Source organism: Lithobates pipiens, unplaced genomic scaffold (genome assembly GCF_037356315.1).
Source record: "Lithobates pipiens isolate NorthernLeopardFrog02 unplaced genomic scaffold, aLitPip1_a1.2 Scaffold_13, whole genome shotgun sequence".
NCBI lineage: Eukaryota > Metazoa > Chordata > Amphibia > Anura > Ranidae > Lithobates > Lithobates pipiens.
This window is the reverse complement of record NW_027507718.1, coordinates 234,718,527-234,732,665: the sequence shown is the minus strand read 5'-3', so window position 1 is coordinate 234,732,665 and position 14,139 is coordinate 234,718,527. Positions and strand designations below refer to the sequence as shown.

General features: G+C 43.2%; 1 protein-coding gene across 4 annotated transcripts in view; it reads left to right on the top strand.

The window, feature by feature from the left end:
* The window catches only part of SHROOM3 (shroom family member 3), a 530,439-nt gene that overhangs the window by 453,902 nt on the left and 62,398 nt on the right, over positions 1–14,139 (top strand). For all 4 annotated transcript variants that reach the window (XM_077476349.1, XM_077476350.1, XM_077476351.1 and 1 more), the window contains one exon: positions 9,532–12,733. In XM_077476349.1, coding sequence (XP_077332475.1) covers positions 9,532–12,733 — 3,202 coding nt within the window. The remainder of the gene's footprint in view (positions 1–9,531; positions 12,734–14,139) is intronic.

Sequence of the window (14,139 nt, the reverse complement as noted above, 5' to 3'; positions counted from 1 at the left end):
ACAAGATGACTGCATATCTGTAAAAATGACTTGGACTTGCTTAAATAATATACTAAATAAAATACCATGCCACTGTCATAAATAAACATAATCAGTTATTCTCCTTAATGCTCAACTCCAGAAAATTAAAAAAATCCACCCTTGCAGTGGACTCCCCCTTCCACACTGCAAGGTTTAATTGCTTGCTATGTCTAAAGGAGAGATAAGAGGGCTGTTACACTTACCCAATTCTTCACTCCAGCCAGCTCTGGTGCTCTTTCCCACCCTGCGGTGCTGGTCTTTGGGTATAGTCGCAGCATCATCACATATCATAAAGGGACATTAACTGATCACAGCACTGGACAGAGCCTGTTGGAGGGAGGAGTAAGGCAAGTGTTTTCTCCTTAGGCCCCTTTCGCACTTGTGGACCATTCAGTTCATCAGTTCAGTTTCAGAGAAAAAACGGATGAAGTTTACACCAGTTTTTCATCAGCTGTTCATCAGTTTCTGCAGCTTTTTACATCCACTACCAATGCAAAAACGAATGCAAAGACTGAACATTTGTCCACTTACATACATTTTTAGTCCATTTGTTTTTTTTTTACAGAACAAAAATAGGGCTTTGATCCGTTTAAAAAAAACAGATGTTGACAGATGCGGATGTAAACTGATGTAAATGGATGATTATGCGTTTGCATCCGTTTTTCCATAGAGATGCATTGCTGTCTGTTTTTCATTCATCAATGGATGGATCAAAAACTGACAAATGGCCTGCATGTGTGAAAGGGGCATTAAAGAGTAACTAACTGCACTTTTGTTGAGAAAAAAACATTCCCCTCTGGGTGATCTATGCACATTACAAGGATTTTAACCACTTCAATACAGGGCACTTAAACACCTTCCTGCCCAGACCAATTTTGAGCTTTCAACGCTGTCGCACTTTGAATGACAATTGCGCGGTCATGCTACACTGTACCCAAATGAAATTTTTATCATTTTTTTCCCACAAATAGAGCTTTCTTTTGGTGGTATTTGATCACCTCTGCGGTTTTTATTTTTTTTGCTACAAATAAAAAAATACCGAAAATTTTGAAAAAAAAATGTTTTTTTTTGTTTCAGTTTCAAAACTTTGTAAATAAGTACGTTTTCTCCTTCACGGATGGGCACTGATGGGGCTACACTGATGGGCACCAATGAAGTGGCACTGATGAGGTGGCATTGATGGACACTGATAGGCGGCACTGATAGGCGACACTGATAGGCGACAATGATAGGCGACACTGATAGGCGACACGGATGGGCGACACGGATGGATACTGATAGGTGGCACAAATTGGCACTGATAGCTGGCACGGATTGGCATGGATGGGCGGCACAGATGGGCATGGGTAGGCGGCACAGATGGGCATGGGTGGGCACTGATAGGCGGCACAGGTGGGCACTGATAGGCGGCACAGGTGGGCACTCATTAGCGGCACAGGTGGGCACTCATTAGCAGCACAGGTGGGCACTCATTAGCAACACAGGTGTTATACTGTACTAATGGATGCCAATCAGTGCCAAACAATAATGCATGCCAATCAGTGATGCCCATTGTGGGCACTGATTGCCATCCATTATGGGCACTGATTGGCATCCATTGTGCCTGACTGGCATCCCTGGAGGATTACCTCTGCTGGGCATCCCTGGTGGTCTAGTGTGGGCATCCTCGGGGGGGCTGTGCTGATAATCGATCAGCACAGACCCCCCCCTGTCAGAGGAGCAGCCGATCGGCTCTCCTCTACTCGCGTCTGACAGACGCGAGTGAGGAAAAGCCGATCACCGGCTCTTCCCATTTACACTGTGATCAGCCGTGATTGGACACGGCTGATCACGTGGTAAAGAGTCTCCGTCGGAGACTCTTTACCGAGATCGTAGTTGCCGGGTGTCAGACTGACACCCCGCAACAACGATCGCCGCGATGCGCGCCCCCGGGGGCGCGCAGCGGCTCATAATCCTGATCACGTCATATGACGTCCGGTTAGGATTATGAAACCACTTTGCCGCCGTCTATTTGTAATAGGGCGGGCGGCAAGTGGTTAACAAACTTTGTTGCAGATTCCTACATTTTATTATTCTGAAGAAATCACTGTTTGTGCCTCTGTTCCTCTGTGCCCCTGTGCCAAGTACCTCTAATGGGAGTGGTTTCATAATTATCAATCAGCTGCTGCACCTGCAGGGCACTAATTAGGAAAATTGCAAGATCTGCAACCCTTAAGATGCGATTTCCTATTGGGAGTATCACACCAAAAATACAATTTTTGTTGCAGTCGATGCCTGAAATCTGATTTGTATCTTAGTGCAGACTTCTGTGAAAATCAGTGAGCCAATCATACAAGCAGGAAATGACATATCTGGGGGCTTTCTATACACATTCTTTGTACAGGACTTCTCCAGGTAGTCATATTGTATGGCATTTTAGAGAAAAAAAAAAAAACAGTGGCTGCAGATTGAAAAGGAGAGGTAAATTTTAAAAAATGACAACCAAAATACATTATTTATACTGGACTGAGGGCCAAATGCTCCCACCACTCAGCCTAGTCCTCACCTGTTGAAGGTTCATGTTACAGCATGGGGAAAAATTGTAGTGTATTACCATCTGCTTCTTTTCCTGTGTGGTGCTTCCAGGTATTGGGGACATGTGATATCCCTGTGTCACCCTCAGTACAATTCTTGGAGCCTGAGTGGCTAGGCACTAGATTCAAGTGCTATTAGGTGGAGCTGGTTTGGGAGTGTGTGTACAACCCCTAAAAACATTTTTGTAAATTTGTAGTGCTGCTGTCTAGCATCTTGGGCAGGCCAGTAGTAGATGAAAATGGCCGGGGAGTCACAGAAAGATAGGTACATGTACCTTTTGCCCCATTTAATAAAGTGGACATGTTACTTTGCCCAATATGAGTCAGAAAAGTTGAAAAAAAAAGTGTCCCTCAGACTGTTGGGGGGCTGGACTATAGTTTGAAAAAAATATGAACGGTTCAGGAGTGCGTTATGCTCAGAATGCAATTCTGATTGGTCAGCGCTTGCACAGTGAATCGATCTGGTCTGTCCAAAAGCGCTGCACAGAGAAGAATGGAGGAGCAGGGATTGCAATTCCCCAGAACGCTGGACCAGCTGTGTGGGAATTGAAAAGCCTGGTGCTGTTGCCCATAGCAACCAGATTCCCTGTATCTTATGATCTGAATTGGTTGCTAAGGTCAACAGCTTCCCTTCCCACACATCAGCCCAGCAACCAGATGCCCTGCTTCCTGAGATCTGATGGACTGCTAAGGGCAATGGTATCACTTCTCACCCATAAGGCCCTTAAATGTGGAGCTGTTGCTCACAGCAACCAGATGCCTTGATTCCTGAGATTTGATTGGGGTCCAAGGGCAATGGTTTCACTTCTCTCATATTAGGCCAAGAGACCTGGTTATGTGGCCCATAGCAACCTGATGCCTTGTTTATGGACACCTGACTGATTGCTACAGGCAAAAGTGACTTCTCTCCTGGCTATGTTTCCCACAGCAACTAGATGTCCTATTTTCTGAGATCTGGTGGGTTGCCAAGGGCAACAGCTTTACTTCTCATCCATCTGGCCCAAAAACCTGGAGGTGTTGCCCATATCAACCATAAGCTCTGTATCCTGAGATCTGATGGGTTGTCAGGGGTAACAGTTTCACTCTTACATTAAGTCAACAGACCTGGTGCTGTTACCCATAGCAACCAGATACCCTGTTTCCTGAGATATGATTGGCTGCTAGGGGCAACAGTTTCAATTTTCATCCATCAAGCAAAGAGACCTGAAGCTGTTGCCCATAGAAACCATATGCTCTGTATTTAAGATCTAAGTGCAACTAGGAGCTACAGGCCTGGAGCTGTTCTCTTTAACAACCAGATGACCTTTATCATGAGACAGCCCAATGTGTCTTCCCTTGTCCCTGGAAAGCCCCCATCCGCCCCAGGCAGGACACATGTCTCTCCACGGAGAACACAGAGCTATCCCCACCACTGTGGAGTCTTTCTTCATGACCTCCTGGGCATATTCGACCTGGAACAGATGACCATCTGGGGAGAAGATAGTGATAACTCGGTCACAGCTCATTCTTACACCAGAGTCAGACTGCTCACCAAACCAAAAGCTGCTCCTGAAAACAGCTCAGTTATCTGACTCCTATACACTAAGCTGACTTACGCCTCCAGCACATTATAGAACAAGCCTTACCAACCTCGCTACACTAGGCAAATGGCGTAACCAAATCCTGACCATGGAAACTTGCACTTTCCTGTGTCCTAGCAACCAGTACGTTTGGGCAGCTCCTCCTCCTGCCTTCCATCCAGAGCTAAGCTGCCTCTTGCCCCTCCGCTGTTCACTGATGACAGCGACGGAGGAGATTTGCAAGAGCGGGACCCATGGTAGGGCTGGCCCCAATGGGCGGGCTGGGCAAATGACCTCCACGGTCCATAGTTTGAGGACCCCTGCCCTAGGGAATAAAATGGCAATCTTTGCAATTTTGTATGTCACACTGTATTTGCGCAGCGGTTTTTCAAATGCATTTTTTGGGGGGAAATGCACTTGCGGAATGGCAAATACTATGGTACTTTAAAATCTCCATAGGCGACAGTTTAAACATTTTTACAAGTTACCTGGTTAGAGTTACAGAGGTGCGAACACTATTTACATACGTAGGTATGCGTTCGCTTCTGCATGCAAGCACGGAGGGATGGGGGCGCTTTTAAAAAAAAAAATCTTATTTATTAAAAAACATTTTACACTGTGCCTTTAATACATTTTTTTGTATCACTTTTATTCCTATTACAAGGAATGTAAACAGCCCTTGTAATAGAAATAAGGATGACAGGTCCTCTTTATGGAGAGATCTGGAGTTATTTATGATGGGGCATGGGTTCACATAGACCACTACAACAAACAACTCACAAATTACATTGTTACAAATACAAATAAAGGTACATACACAGAGAATATAGCATGTGGTCAAAAATCAGGCGAAGGACATAGTCTTATAGAGTCACCTGTTGAGATAGAAGCCTAGCCGACAAAAGATTTCCTTCTCTTCATCTATCTGCGGTGTTCCTGTTTGTTTTTTAACGTACTGTACGTTTTACCATCTATATTATTGTTCCTTGTATCTGACTGTGATTAGGTAGGCTGCAAAGGCCCGGCAGGCCCGGCAGGCCCGTCCCCTTTCTTTTTCTAGTTTATAAAAAATAAGGTGGGGAAAAGAGAAAGGAAGAACAGATAGTGCTCCAGAGTACTAGGAGCAGAAAGGAAGAGGTCATAGAAAGGCATGGGGAGTGAGGTTGGTGTAGGTGGGTGTGGGGAGGGGGGGTGGAGGGGAAGATAGCACAGGTCTGAGTCTACAGGCCTTCCCAGAGTGTATAATCATTCCAGTCTGTAGTATATCGTCGGCTCGGAGGTGTGGTAGTTATGCAGTTATGTTCTGATGGGCTTCTCTAAGTGCTTGTCCCTCCTCCGAGTATTTAAACACATTCCACAGTTGCCACGTTTTGGCGTATGCCTCTTCTCTATTTTGGCTCTTAAGGATAAGGTCCTCCATTTTGTTGATCTCGTCTATTTTTTGAGCGATAAGTGTATAGTCTATAGTCGGCGGGTTTGTTAATTTGCAGTTAAGGACCGCCTCACGCCGATATACGTCGGCAGAATGGCACGGCTGGGCACAATCACGTATAGGTACGTTGCCTTTAAGTGCCCAGCCGTGGGTCGCGCGCGTGTCCCGCTGGCGGCACACTCGCGACCCGGTCCTGAGCTCCGTGACCATGGCCGCAGGACCCGCGGACCCGATCGCCACCGGGGTCCCGCAATCGGGTCACAGAGCTGAAGAACGAGGAGAGGTAAGTGTAAACAAACCTCTCCTCGTGCTTCATAGTGAGGCTGTCACTGATCCTCTGCTTCCTGTTATAGGGAAAGATGATCAGTGACGTCAGACACCAAGCCACGCCCCCCTACAGTTAAAAACACACACACACTTAACCCCTAGACTGCCCCCTAGTGGTTAACCCCTTCACTGCCAGTGACATTTTTACAGTAATCAGTGCATTTGTAATCGCACTGATTGCTGTATTAATGCCAATGGTCCCAAAAATTTGTCAAAATTGTCCGTCGTGTCTGCCATAATGTCGCAGTCACAATAAAAATTGCTGATCGCCGCCATTACTAGTAAAAAAAAAAGATTAATCAAAATTCCATAAAACTATCCCCTTTTTTGTAGACGCTATAACTTTTGCGCAAACCAATCAATAAACGCTTATTGCGATTTTTTTACCAAAAATATGTAGAAGAATACGTATCGGCCAAAACTAAGGAAAAAAAATGTTTTTATATATATTTTTGGGGGATATTTATTATAGCAAAAAGTAAAAAATATAACAAAAAATTCAAAATTGTCGCTCTATTTTTGTTTATAGCGTAAAAAAATAAAAACCACAGAGGTGATCTAATACCACCAAAAGAAAGCTCTATTTGTGGGAAAAAAAGGACGCCAATTTTGTTTAGGAGCCATGTTGCACGACCGCGTAATTGTCAGTTAAAGCAACGCCATGCCGAATTGCAAAAAGAGGCTTGGTCCTTTAGCTGGAAAATGGTCCGGGGTTTAAGTGGTTAAGAGGGACACATGCTTTGGCTGCGTCTACCAAATGTTGTACTATTGACCTTTTGTAGACCTGCGCAGGGATGTCATTTGCGTGGAGGAGGAAGTTGTTGTTCTTCTCCTGGCGCAGCCTGTGGTCTCCTCCTGTTTTTCTGCTGGCGAGGTTGCAGTCGTCCTCTGTATGTGGAGGGGCCCGATCTGCCCGCAGGGCATGGATGTATTTGGAGCCAGTCCGGAACTGGTATCGGTTCGGAATCAAAGAACCGAAAGAGATCAGGGAGGTCTGCTGGTGTTTTCAGGGTGTAAGCAGATCCGTCTTTCCTGAATGTTACCACGAGTGGATATCTCCATCTGTATGTAAACCCCTTTTGTTTTGCCAGATCTAGGATGGGTCTTAGCATGGCCCTATGCCACAGGGTCGCACTGGAGAGGTCAGGTAGGATCGTGATGTGAGTGCCGTCCAGTTCCGCTTCTCCCTGGTCCCAGGCTCTGCTTAGGATGGCATCTTTCTGCAGATATCGTAGCAGCCTGCATATTACATCCCGGTCCGTTGATCTGGGCCCTAGAGCTCTGTGCACTGTATCTATGTCAATCGGGTCATTGGGATCCTCCAAAATAGTGCAGAAAATTCCCTGTACCATTTCCTCCAGGTTTTCTGCCTCTGCAGATTCCGGCAGTCCTCGGAGCCGTAAATTGTTTCGGCAGCTTCGGTCCTCCACGTCCTCCAGATGGAGCTGGAGGGCGATAGCGGTGCTCCGATGGTGGTCGCGGTCTCTTTCCAGCTCCAGCACCCGGTTCCCTAGGGTGTATAAGGAGGCCTCTCCTGTGGTTACTCTTTCAGCCAGGGCAGTCACATCATCCCTCACCTCCTGGATATCACGGCGGTGAGTTTCCTCCAGGCGTAGAATGAGTGCCTCTATGTCGGTCCGTGTAGGGAGGGCCTGTATAAGAGTCCGTATGTCCTTTTCCATCAGTCTGGACTCCGGGGACTGCGTGGAGGAAGGCATGGCAGGTTGTAATGTCTCTGATATGTCCAGGGAACAATCAGGGGCGACGGGGAAGCCAGGAAGAGGATGCCACTCGTCCCGTTCTCGGGCCTCTGGGGGAGCCCCATGTGGAGTGCCTCATGGAGCCGCCGCTCTAGCCCCGGTGTAGTGTCTCTGTTGAGGCCGAAAATAATGGTGTAGGTCGCCGGACAGTAGACTGGATTGGGTCTCCCGGGTTACAGCTCTTGTCCTGTGCTTCTTAATCGGGTGCATTCTGGTTAATTACTGCAGTTTAGCCGGGTGTGGAAGGCTGGGGCCGGGAGCTCTAAAGAAATACAGCTTCACTCTGCCATGTCCAGGCCATGCCCCTATACTTCACCTTTAAAAGCAAAAGTAAAAAAACGAAAAAAATTTTTTTGATCTTTTGTTTAAAAAATAAATATTATTTTCCACCACCTTGGTCCAAAAGTGACATGATGTCGCTCCGGTCCTCTAAAATGCGCACTGTTGCTTCTGGGCTGTACTACAGGTGCAAACAACAAATAACATACACATATGTGGTATCGTTGCGATCATCAGGAGCAGGAACATTTATTTTGGGTTGTTCTTTGGTGATAGGTTATTTTGGGTCAGTTTTCCTTTGATAAAAAAAAAATAGGAGATATCCACAGCTATTTACTACCAAATGAAAGCCCAATTTATCCTGAAAAAAAACAAGGTATAATCCACCTGGATGCACAAAGTAGTGTTAATGATATGTACAATTTTACTAACACATGTCAAAATTGCAAAATTGTGCTTAGGCATTTAGATTTGTTTTACGCTTAGGTGTGAAGAGGTTAATAAGAAAGCCAGCCGCTGGCTTTAGCCTGGTAAACCACAACATATATATATGTATTGCGGTCGGCAAATGCTTAAGTACATGTACCTTTTGCCCCATTTAATAAAGTGGACCTGTTACTTCGCCCAATACGGGTCGGAAAAGTTGAAACAAAAGTTAGAGTTGAAGTTTTACGATACAGTATATTGTCAAAGGTTTAAGCAATTGATATGCTATACATACATGATTAGTTTCCCAAAGGGGCATCAAGGAGTATTAGCAGGAAACATTGAATGCTGTTGATTAATTGATCTGATTAGAAGAGAATTATTATGCAACCAACTTAAAATAACATGCTAATATTTTAGGCAACTAATTCATGTGTTTTGGACTAGGACAAAAAAGACAGTTGTGAAAGCATGAAATGTCACGATTCATGCTTAAGCAACAATCCTCAATAACAGATAAACTAGTAAAATGTTAGATGTGTTAGCACACCAAATTGTTTGGAGGATGTCAAAACACATTTTAACCACACGTGGTATTTTAACATTCATCTTTAGAATTGTAAGAGTTTTTTTCCCTTTACAATTCTGTCTTGTCTGTTTAGATTTCTTGTAACAAACAAAACGTCTCTAATGCTGCTAGTTTCCAGGAAGACTGCCAGAGAAAACTTTCAACTCCATAAAAAGAAAAGAAATAAAACACACACACATACACTGTAGTCCTTAAGTATTTTGTGTTCACGTTATCCCGTTGTAGTTTTGTAGTGTTAGTGTGTGTGTATATATGTATGAGATCAGTTTGAATAATGTCAATAAACAGGTTGTTTATGAGCTCTGAAAAGATTTTGACAATCTCTTTTGTTATCTCTCTAATTTCTACATTGATGTGGGATTCATTTAATGAACATAGCAGCAGCAAGCAATTACTTATAATATGCAGGAATGACAGTTGGCAGAGAACAGAGTTAGGCCCCAAATATGGTTTCTCTTCCGTTCCTCCCATAACCTAAACATTTCATCTGCTAGTTTATTTATAAGCTCTCCGGAACGTTTCTCGCAAGCAGTAAGATCTTTTCTCTGTTTCTCTTTTCTTTTAGTTCTTCTGCAAGTGATCTTTCCAGTTACGAGCATGGGTACTTAAGACGAAGCCCTGACCAGTACAGCTCACGGGGGAGCATGGAAAGCCTGGACCACACTTCATCAACATACCATCCATGTCATCTTTCACCTGCAAAGTCCACTAACTGCATAGATCAACTTGCTCATTTGCATAGCAAAAGAGACTCTGCGTACAGCTCTTTCTCCACAAACTCCAGCATACCAGAATACCACCCCACCACAATCTGCAAGGAGAAGTCCTACTCTATGGAAAACATGTTACCTAGGGGTAACTTACAAGAGGGTATTAAGCATGCTGACATTAGATATATCAAGACAGTTTATGATGCACAGCGTGGAATCTCAGAAGAGTATGAAGTGAACTCATCTATGGTCAAAAACCAAGGTAGACTTTCCAGCAATCATCTTAAGAACAGTGGACCTTTGGGTAGATTTGAACAGAACAGAATTCTCTCTGAGAGTGATATAGTTGTGAAAAGTCCTCCCATGCCACCTACAAGAAGTGACAGTTATGCAGTAACAAAACATCATGAACGGCCAAGTTCTTGGTCTAGTTTGGAACAGAATAGGCATTTACGGACTCATTTCAAAGGACCAGGGACACATTCAGCCAGTTCTAATTGCAATGCAAATCAACAGTTGAAAGCCGTGTTTGGTGAAGGACAGCTGCATACCGTGCTTGAGAGAAGTCCAGAATGTAGTCCTTTAATGAAACCGAAGCAAGTTTTTTCACACCTTCCACAGCCTGGAAAACCTATGCTTCCTACAGGGATCTATCCAGTGCCATCTCCAGAGCCACATTTTGCTCATGCTCCTCAACCACTGAACAATAATAATGGAAGGCTTTATCCAGCATTAGCCAAAGAGGGAGCTCATAGTACTTCACATGTTGATCCTGGGACCAAAGCAGTCTCTTACTCACAGTCTGAAACTAGTGTAAAAGGTAGCCAGAATATTCATAACATTCCTACTGTGCCAAGCCCAGTAAACCAATCTGCTAAAGCAGAAGAAACAAGAGAAAGTGGGCCTACACAATATACCCATTATAAGCTTCATTTCTCCAGTGGCCCTGACATTCCTGTTGATTCAGCATTAAACAGTGAAGATGACAGAACTATTACAAAAATAAATCAGTCCTTCAATAAAAATGATCACCTACCAAAACCAGAATCTAAAACCGATGTAGTAAAAAGCCAGGTAATGAGTGGAAAACAAGATAACAGGGATATACACTTGTTCCCTACCAATGAAAGAATTCAAAGCAGCTCTGAGCTTTCATTGCAGAATCGGGGAAGCGCTTGCAATACCAGTTCTGATGTATCACCTATGGCAAGTGGAATGGAGTCATACAGAAATACAAGCATTCCAGATACAAATAAATATATGAACTGGGGTATGCAGTACAATGCTGATGTAAACCAAAATGATAAAAATGAAAAAAGACACTCTGTGCACTTCTCTAACCACAAAAACAAACTAGAAAGCCCAAGTTTTACAAAACACACAGAAGAAGCTGACAGCTCAGTTATATGTGTTAGCAATCACTTACAGCCTGATGACCCTTCGTCACCGCACAAAAATACTACTGATTTTACCAGAAGACGACAAAATTCTGGGAGCAACCAAATCAATAACAGTCTCACTTCTACTAAGCAAGACAGCAAGCAAAAGTTAACTGTTTTAGAAAAGATCAGCCAGATTGAGCAACGCGAGCAAGAGAATCAAAAGCCCCATGCTGCAAGTGGAAGCATCTATGGTGCGAATTCAGGACAATGTACGAAAGGAGCAAACAGAGCATCTGTAAATAGCATTGAAGAATTAAGAAATAAGTTTAATTCCCAGGAACATATGCAGAATGTTGAATACCGAAGACTTTCAGGTTCTCATACTACGGACAAAGGTTCTGGTGTGCAGCAGTTAAAAAGAACTGGAAGTGTCTATTCTTCAAGATTAGGAGACATTCAGAAACCAACAGTTGAGACTCAGATAGACAAGACCCAGGAGATTAATAAGGAGCCATGTGTTTTGCAAACCTTGCCAGGTAGTGATAAAACAACTGTTAATTCTCAAACAATGCCAAATAAAGACGACCATTGGCAGAGCACTGCACAAGACACTTTAGGCTTTAGTAGGGCTTACAGAAACAGTATCAAAGATGCCCAGTCCAAAGTCTTAGAAGCAACATCTTTTAGAAGAAAAGATTTGGAAATCAGCCCACCACAATACAAACAAACAGAAAGGAGTGTAAAAAGGCCTTCTTCAACCATTCTTTATGGTAAGACAGCTCCTGTATTCCCACATGCGCCAAAAGAACGGCACAGTGTCACACCTACAGAGACATTTGCAAAGAGTCAAGATTTTAATCAAGAGGGAGCAACTGTATCAAACCAGGTAACTCGCATTGGAGCCAGAAGACGTTTAACAGCTGAGCAGAAAAAGCGATCATATTCAGAGCCAGAGAAGATGAATGAGGTTGGAGCATCTGACACTGAGTCATCATCTATTAGTAGCCAAAACAAGGGGCAGAACATCAGCTTCTTGGAGCAAACAGTTGCAGACAGGCGCAGGATGTTTGAAAGAGATGGCAAAGCTTGTTCAACTGTTAACCTTTCTAGGCCGGAGCTGAAGCAGTTGCAGCAGAATGCTCTTGCAGACTACATAGAACGAAAGACAGGCCGAAGGCCTTCATCTCAGGAACCTGGCCTCTTAAAAGAGCGATCCCAGAGTACCTACTTCTCGGGAAGTATGATGGATAGCCAGAGTGTTTCCTCTACATCTAGCATTAATTCCCTACAAGAGCATAATATGCCATTCCGCAGTTGGGATCCAAGGGATGCATTGTCTAAAACTGGACGTGTTTCCTCCACTCTCCCACCTGGACTCACAGGCTTGTTTGATTTAGCCAACTTAGAGAAGAAAAGTGAACCACAGGAAAACAGGACACGTACAAGTTCATTTGTCCAGCAACGTCTAGGCTTGGATTTAAAGTCTAGGACAGAAGGTAAAAGCTCTTCTTCACATAAACAGAGAGATGACTCTGCATCTGAATTTTTAATGGTGTCATTGGAACAAAAGCCTGATAGAACATCATCTGATCGGGATTTATATGCCAATTCTCAACAACCCACTTCCCTCCATGTGAGATCAAGGTCTTCGCCAGCCAGTGAAAAGACAAGCCAGGTATGTGGATATCACTAGAAATCATCTTCTTTGCACAAATATTAACTATGTCAGGTTAATTTTTCTTTAGTATACTTTTTGTTTTTAAAATTCTTTACCCTGTGAAAACTTAGCACAGTGACACTAGTGTACAAAAAATAAGCCAATCATAAATTAGCTTTATACGGAGTCAACTAGTTGTCATGTGTACCATTTTTCACTACAAGACAAGTGCCTAATTACTAAAATAATCCCAATTAGTCACTCAGGCCAAAATAGAATTTAATGGTAGGCCAATTTTCATGTATTAGCTCCAGGGAAATGATAAAGAAAAAACATTTTAACTACATTCATATTTTGCCCAAAGTGTATTTATTTCACAAGTATTTTTTTTAGGGCTCAGTCTGAAGGTTTCTAAAACATTTCCTGTTCCATCCCAATTTATTATAAGGCAGATGTATTTGATCACTTTATTCTGTATAGGACTTCAGGGTATCAGTGATTTTATATATTATAAAGATCTATTACGACAGCATCTCATTTTGTTGAAAGCTTTGTCTGACTCTTTGACCCAAGCTGTGAGCCAGGCTCCCTCTTCTTATGGTACTGTTGTCTCTCTGGAGATTCCATAGCTGAATAGATAGCATTCTGGGGGGAAGGATTCATTAGTTAAAAGTTTTGTTTATTAGTGATAGCCTTTCTCAGTATGTACATTTCTCTGCACAGATTTATATGTATGATTTAAATCACATATTCATGCATACGTCTACCTTTTATACCAATATGGTAGAAAAGTTAACCTCTTAACCAAATTGTAACCAAAATTTGTGTTGGTTGCAGCCATTATTGCTCCCCCTGTGAAAACACTTAAAGGGCGGGGGGGTTTACATAACTAATATTTATAAATTCATTTACCATCTTCTTTGGGTTAGGAGGGAGAGGATACTGAACCTTCAGTATTGGTATACCTTTATTTATGCAGTAGAATAATAGTACTGCTTTGCATGACCACCTCTGAAGAATTCTTTAACCTTGTAATGCAGGAAACACATTGAAAACACATTACAGTTAGAAAAAAAAACATTTAGGCTCCTTATGCCATATATGTCACAATCTTAGTGACAATAAAGTGTTGCTTGAAACACTATTGATATGCTTCTATGTAGAGTGTGCTTACAAGACCAACACACTAATCCAGATCAAGCTGCTGGGTCATGCTGCGTAACCTTGTCTGCCAGTGTTTGGACAGCTTTAAATCCACTGATTGCCTACACTCTGCAGCTTTTACTGTAGTAAGAATGTGACTAAAAACTGCACTAATAGCTCAAAATTATATTTGCATTCTTCGCTAACATAGCTAGTTCCAGAACTGAGAGGACCGATGAGTACATTCCCTGTAATTGTACTGCAGTCCAATGGTAACAGGT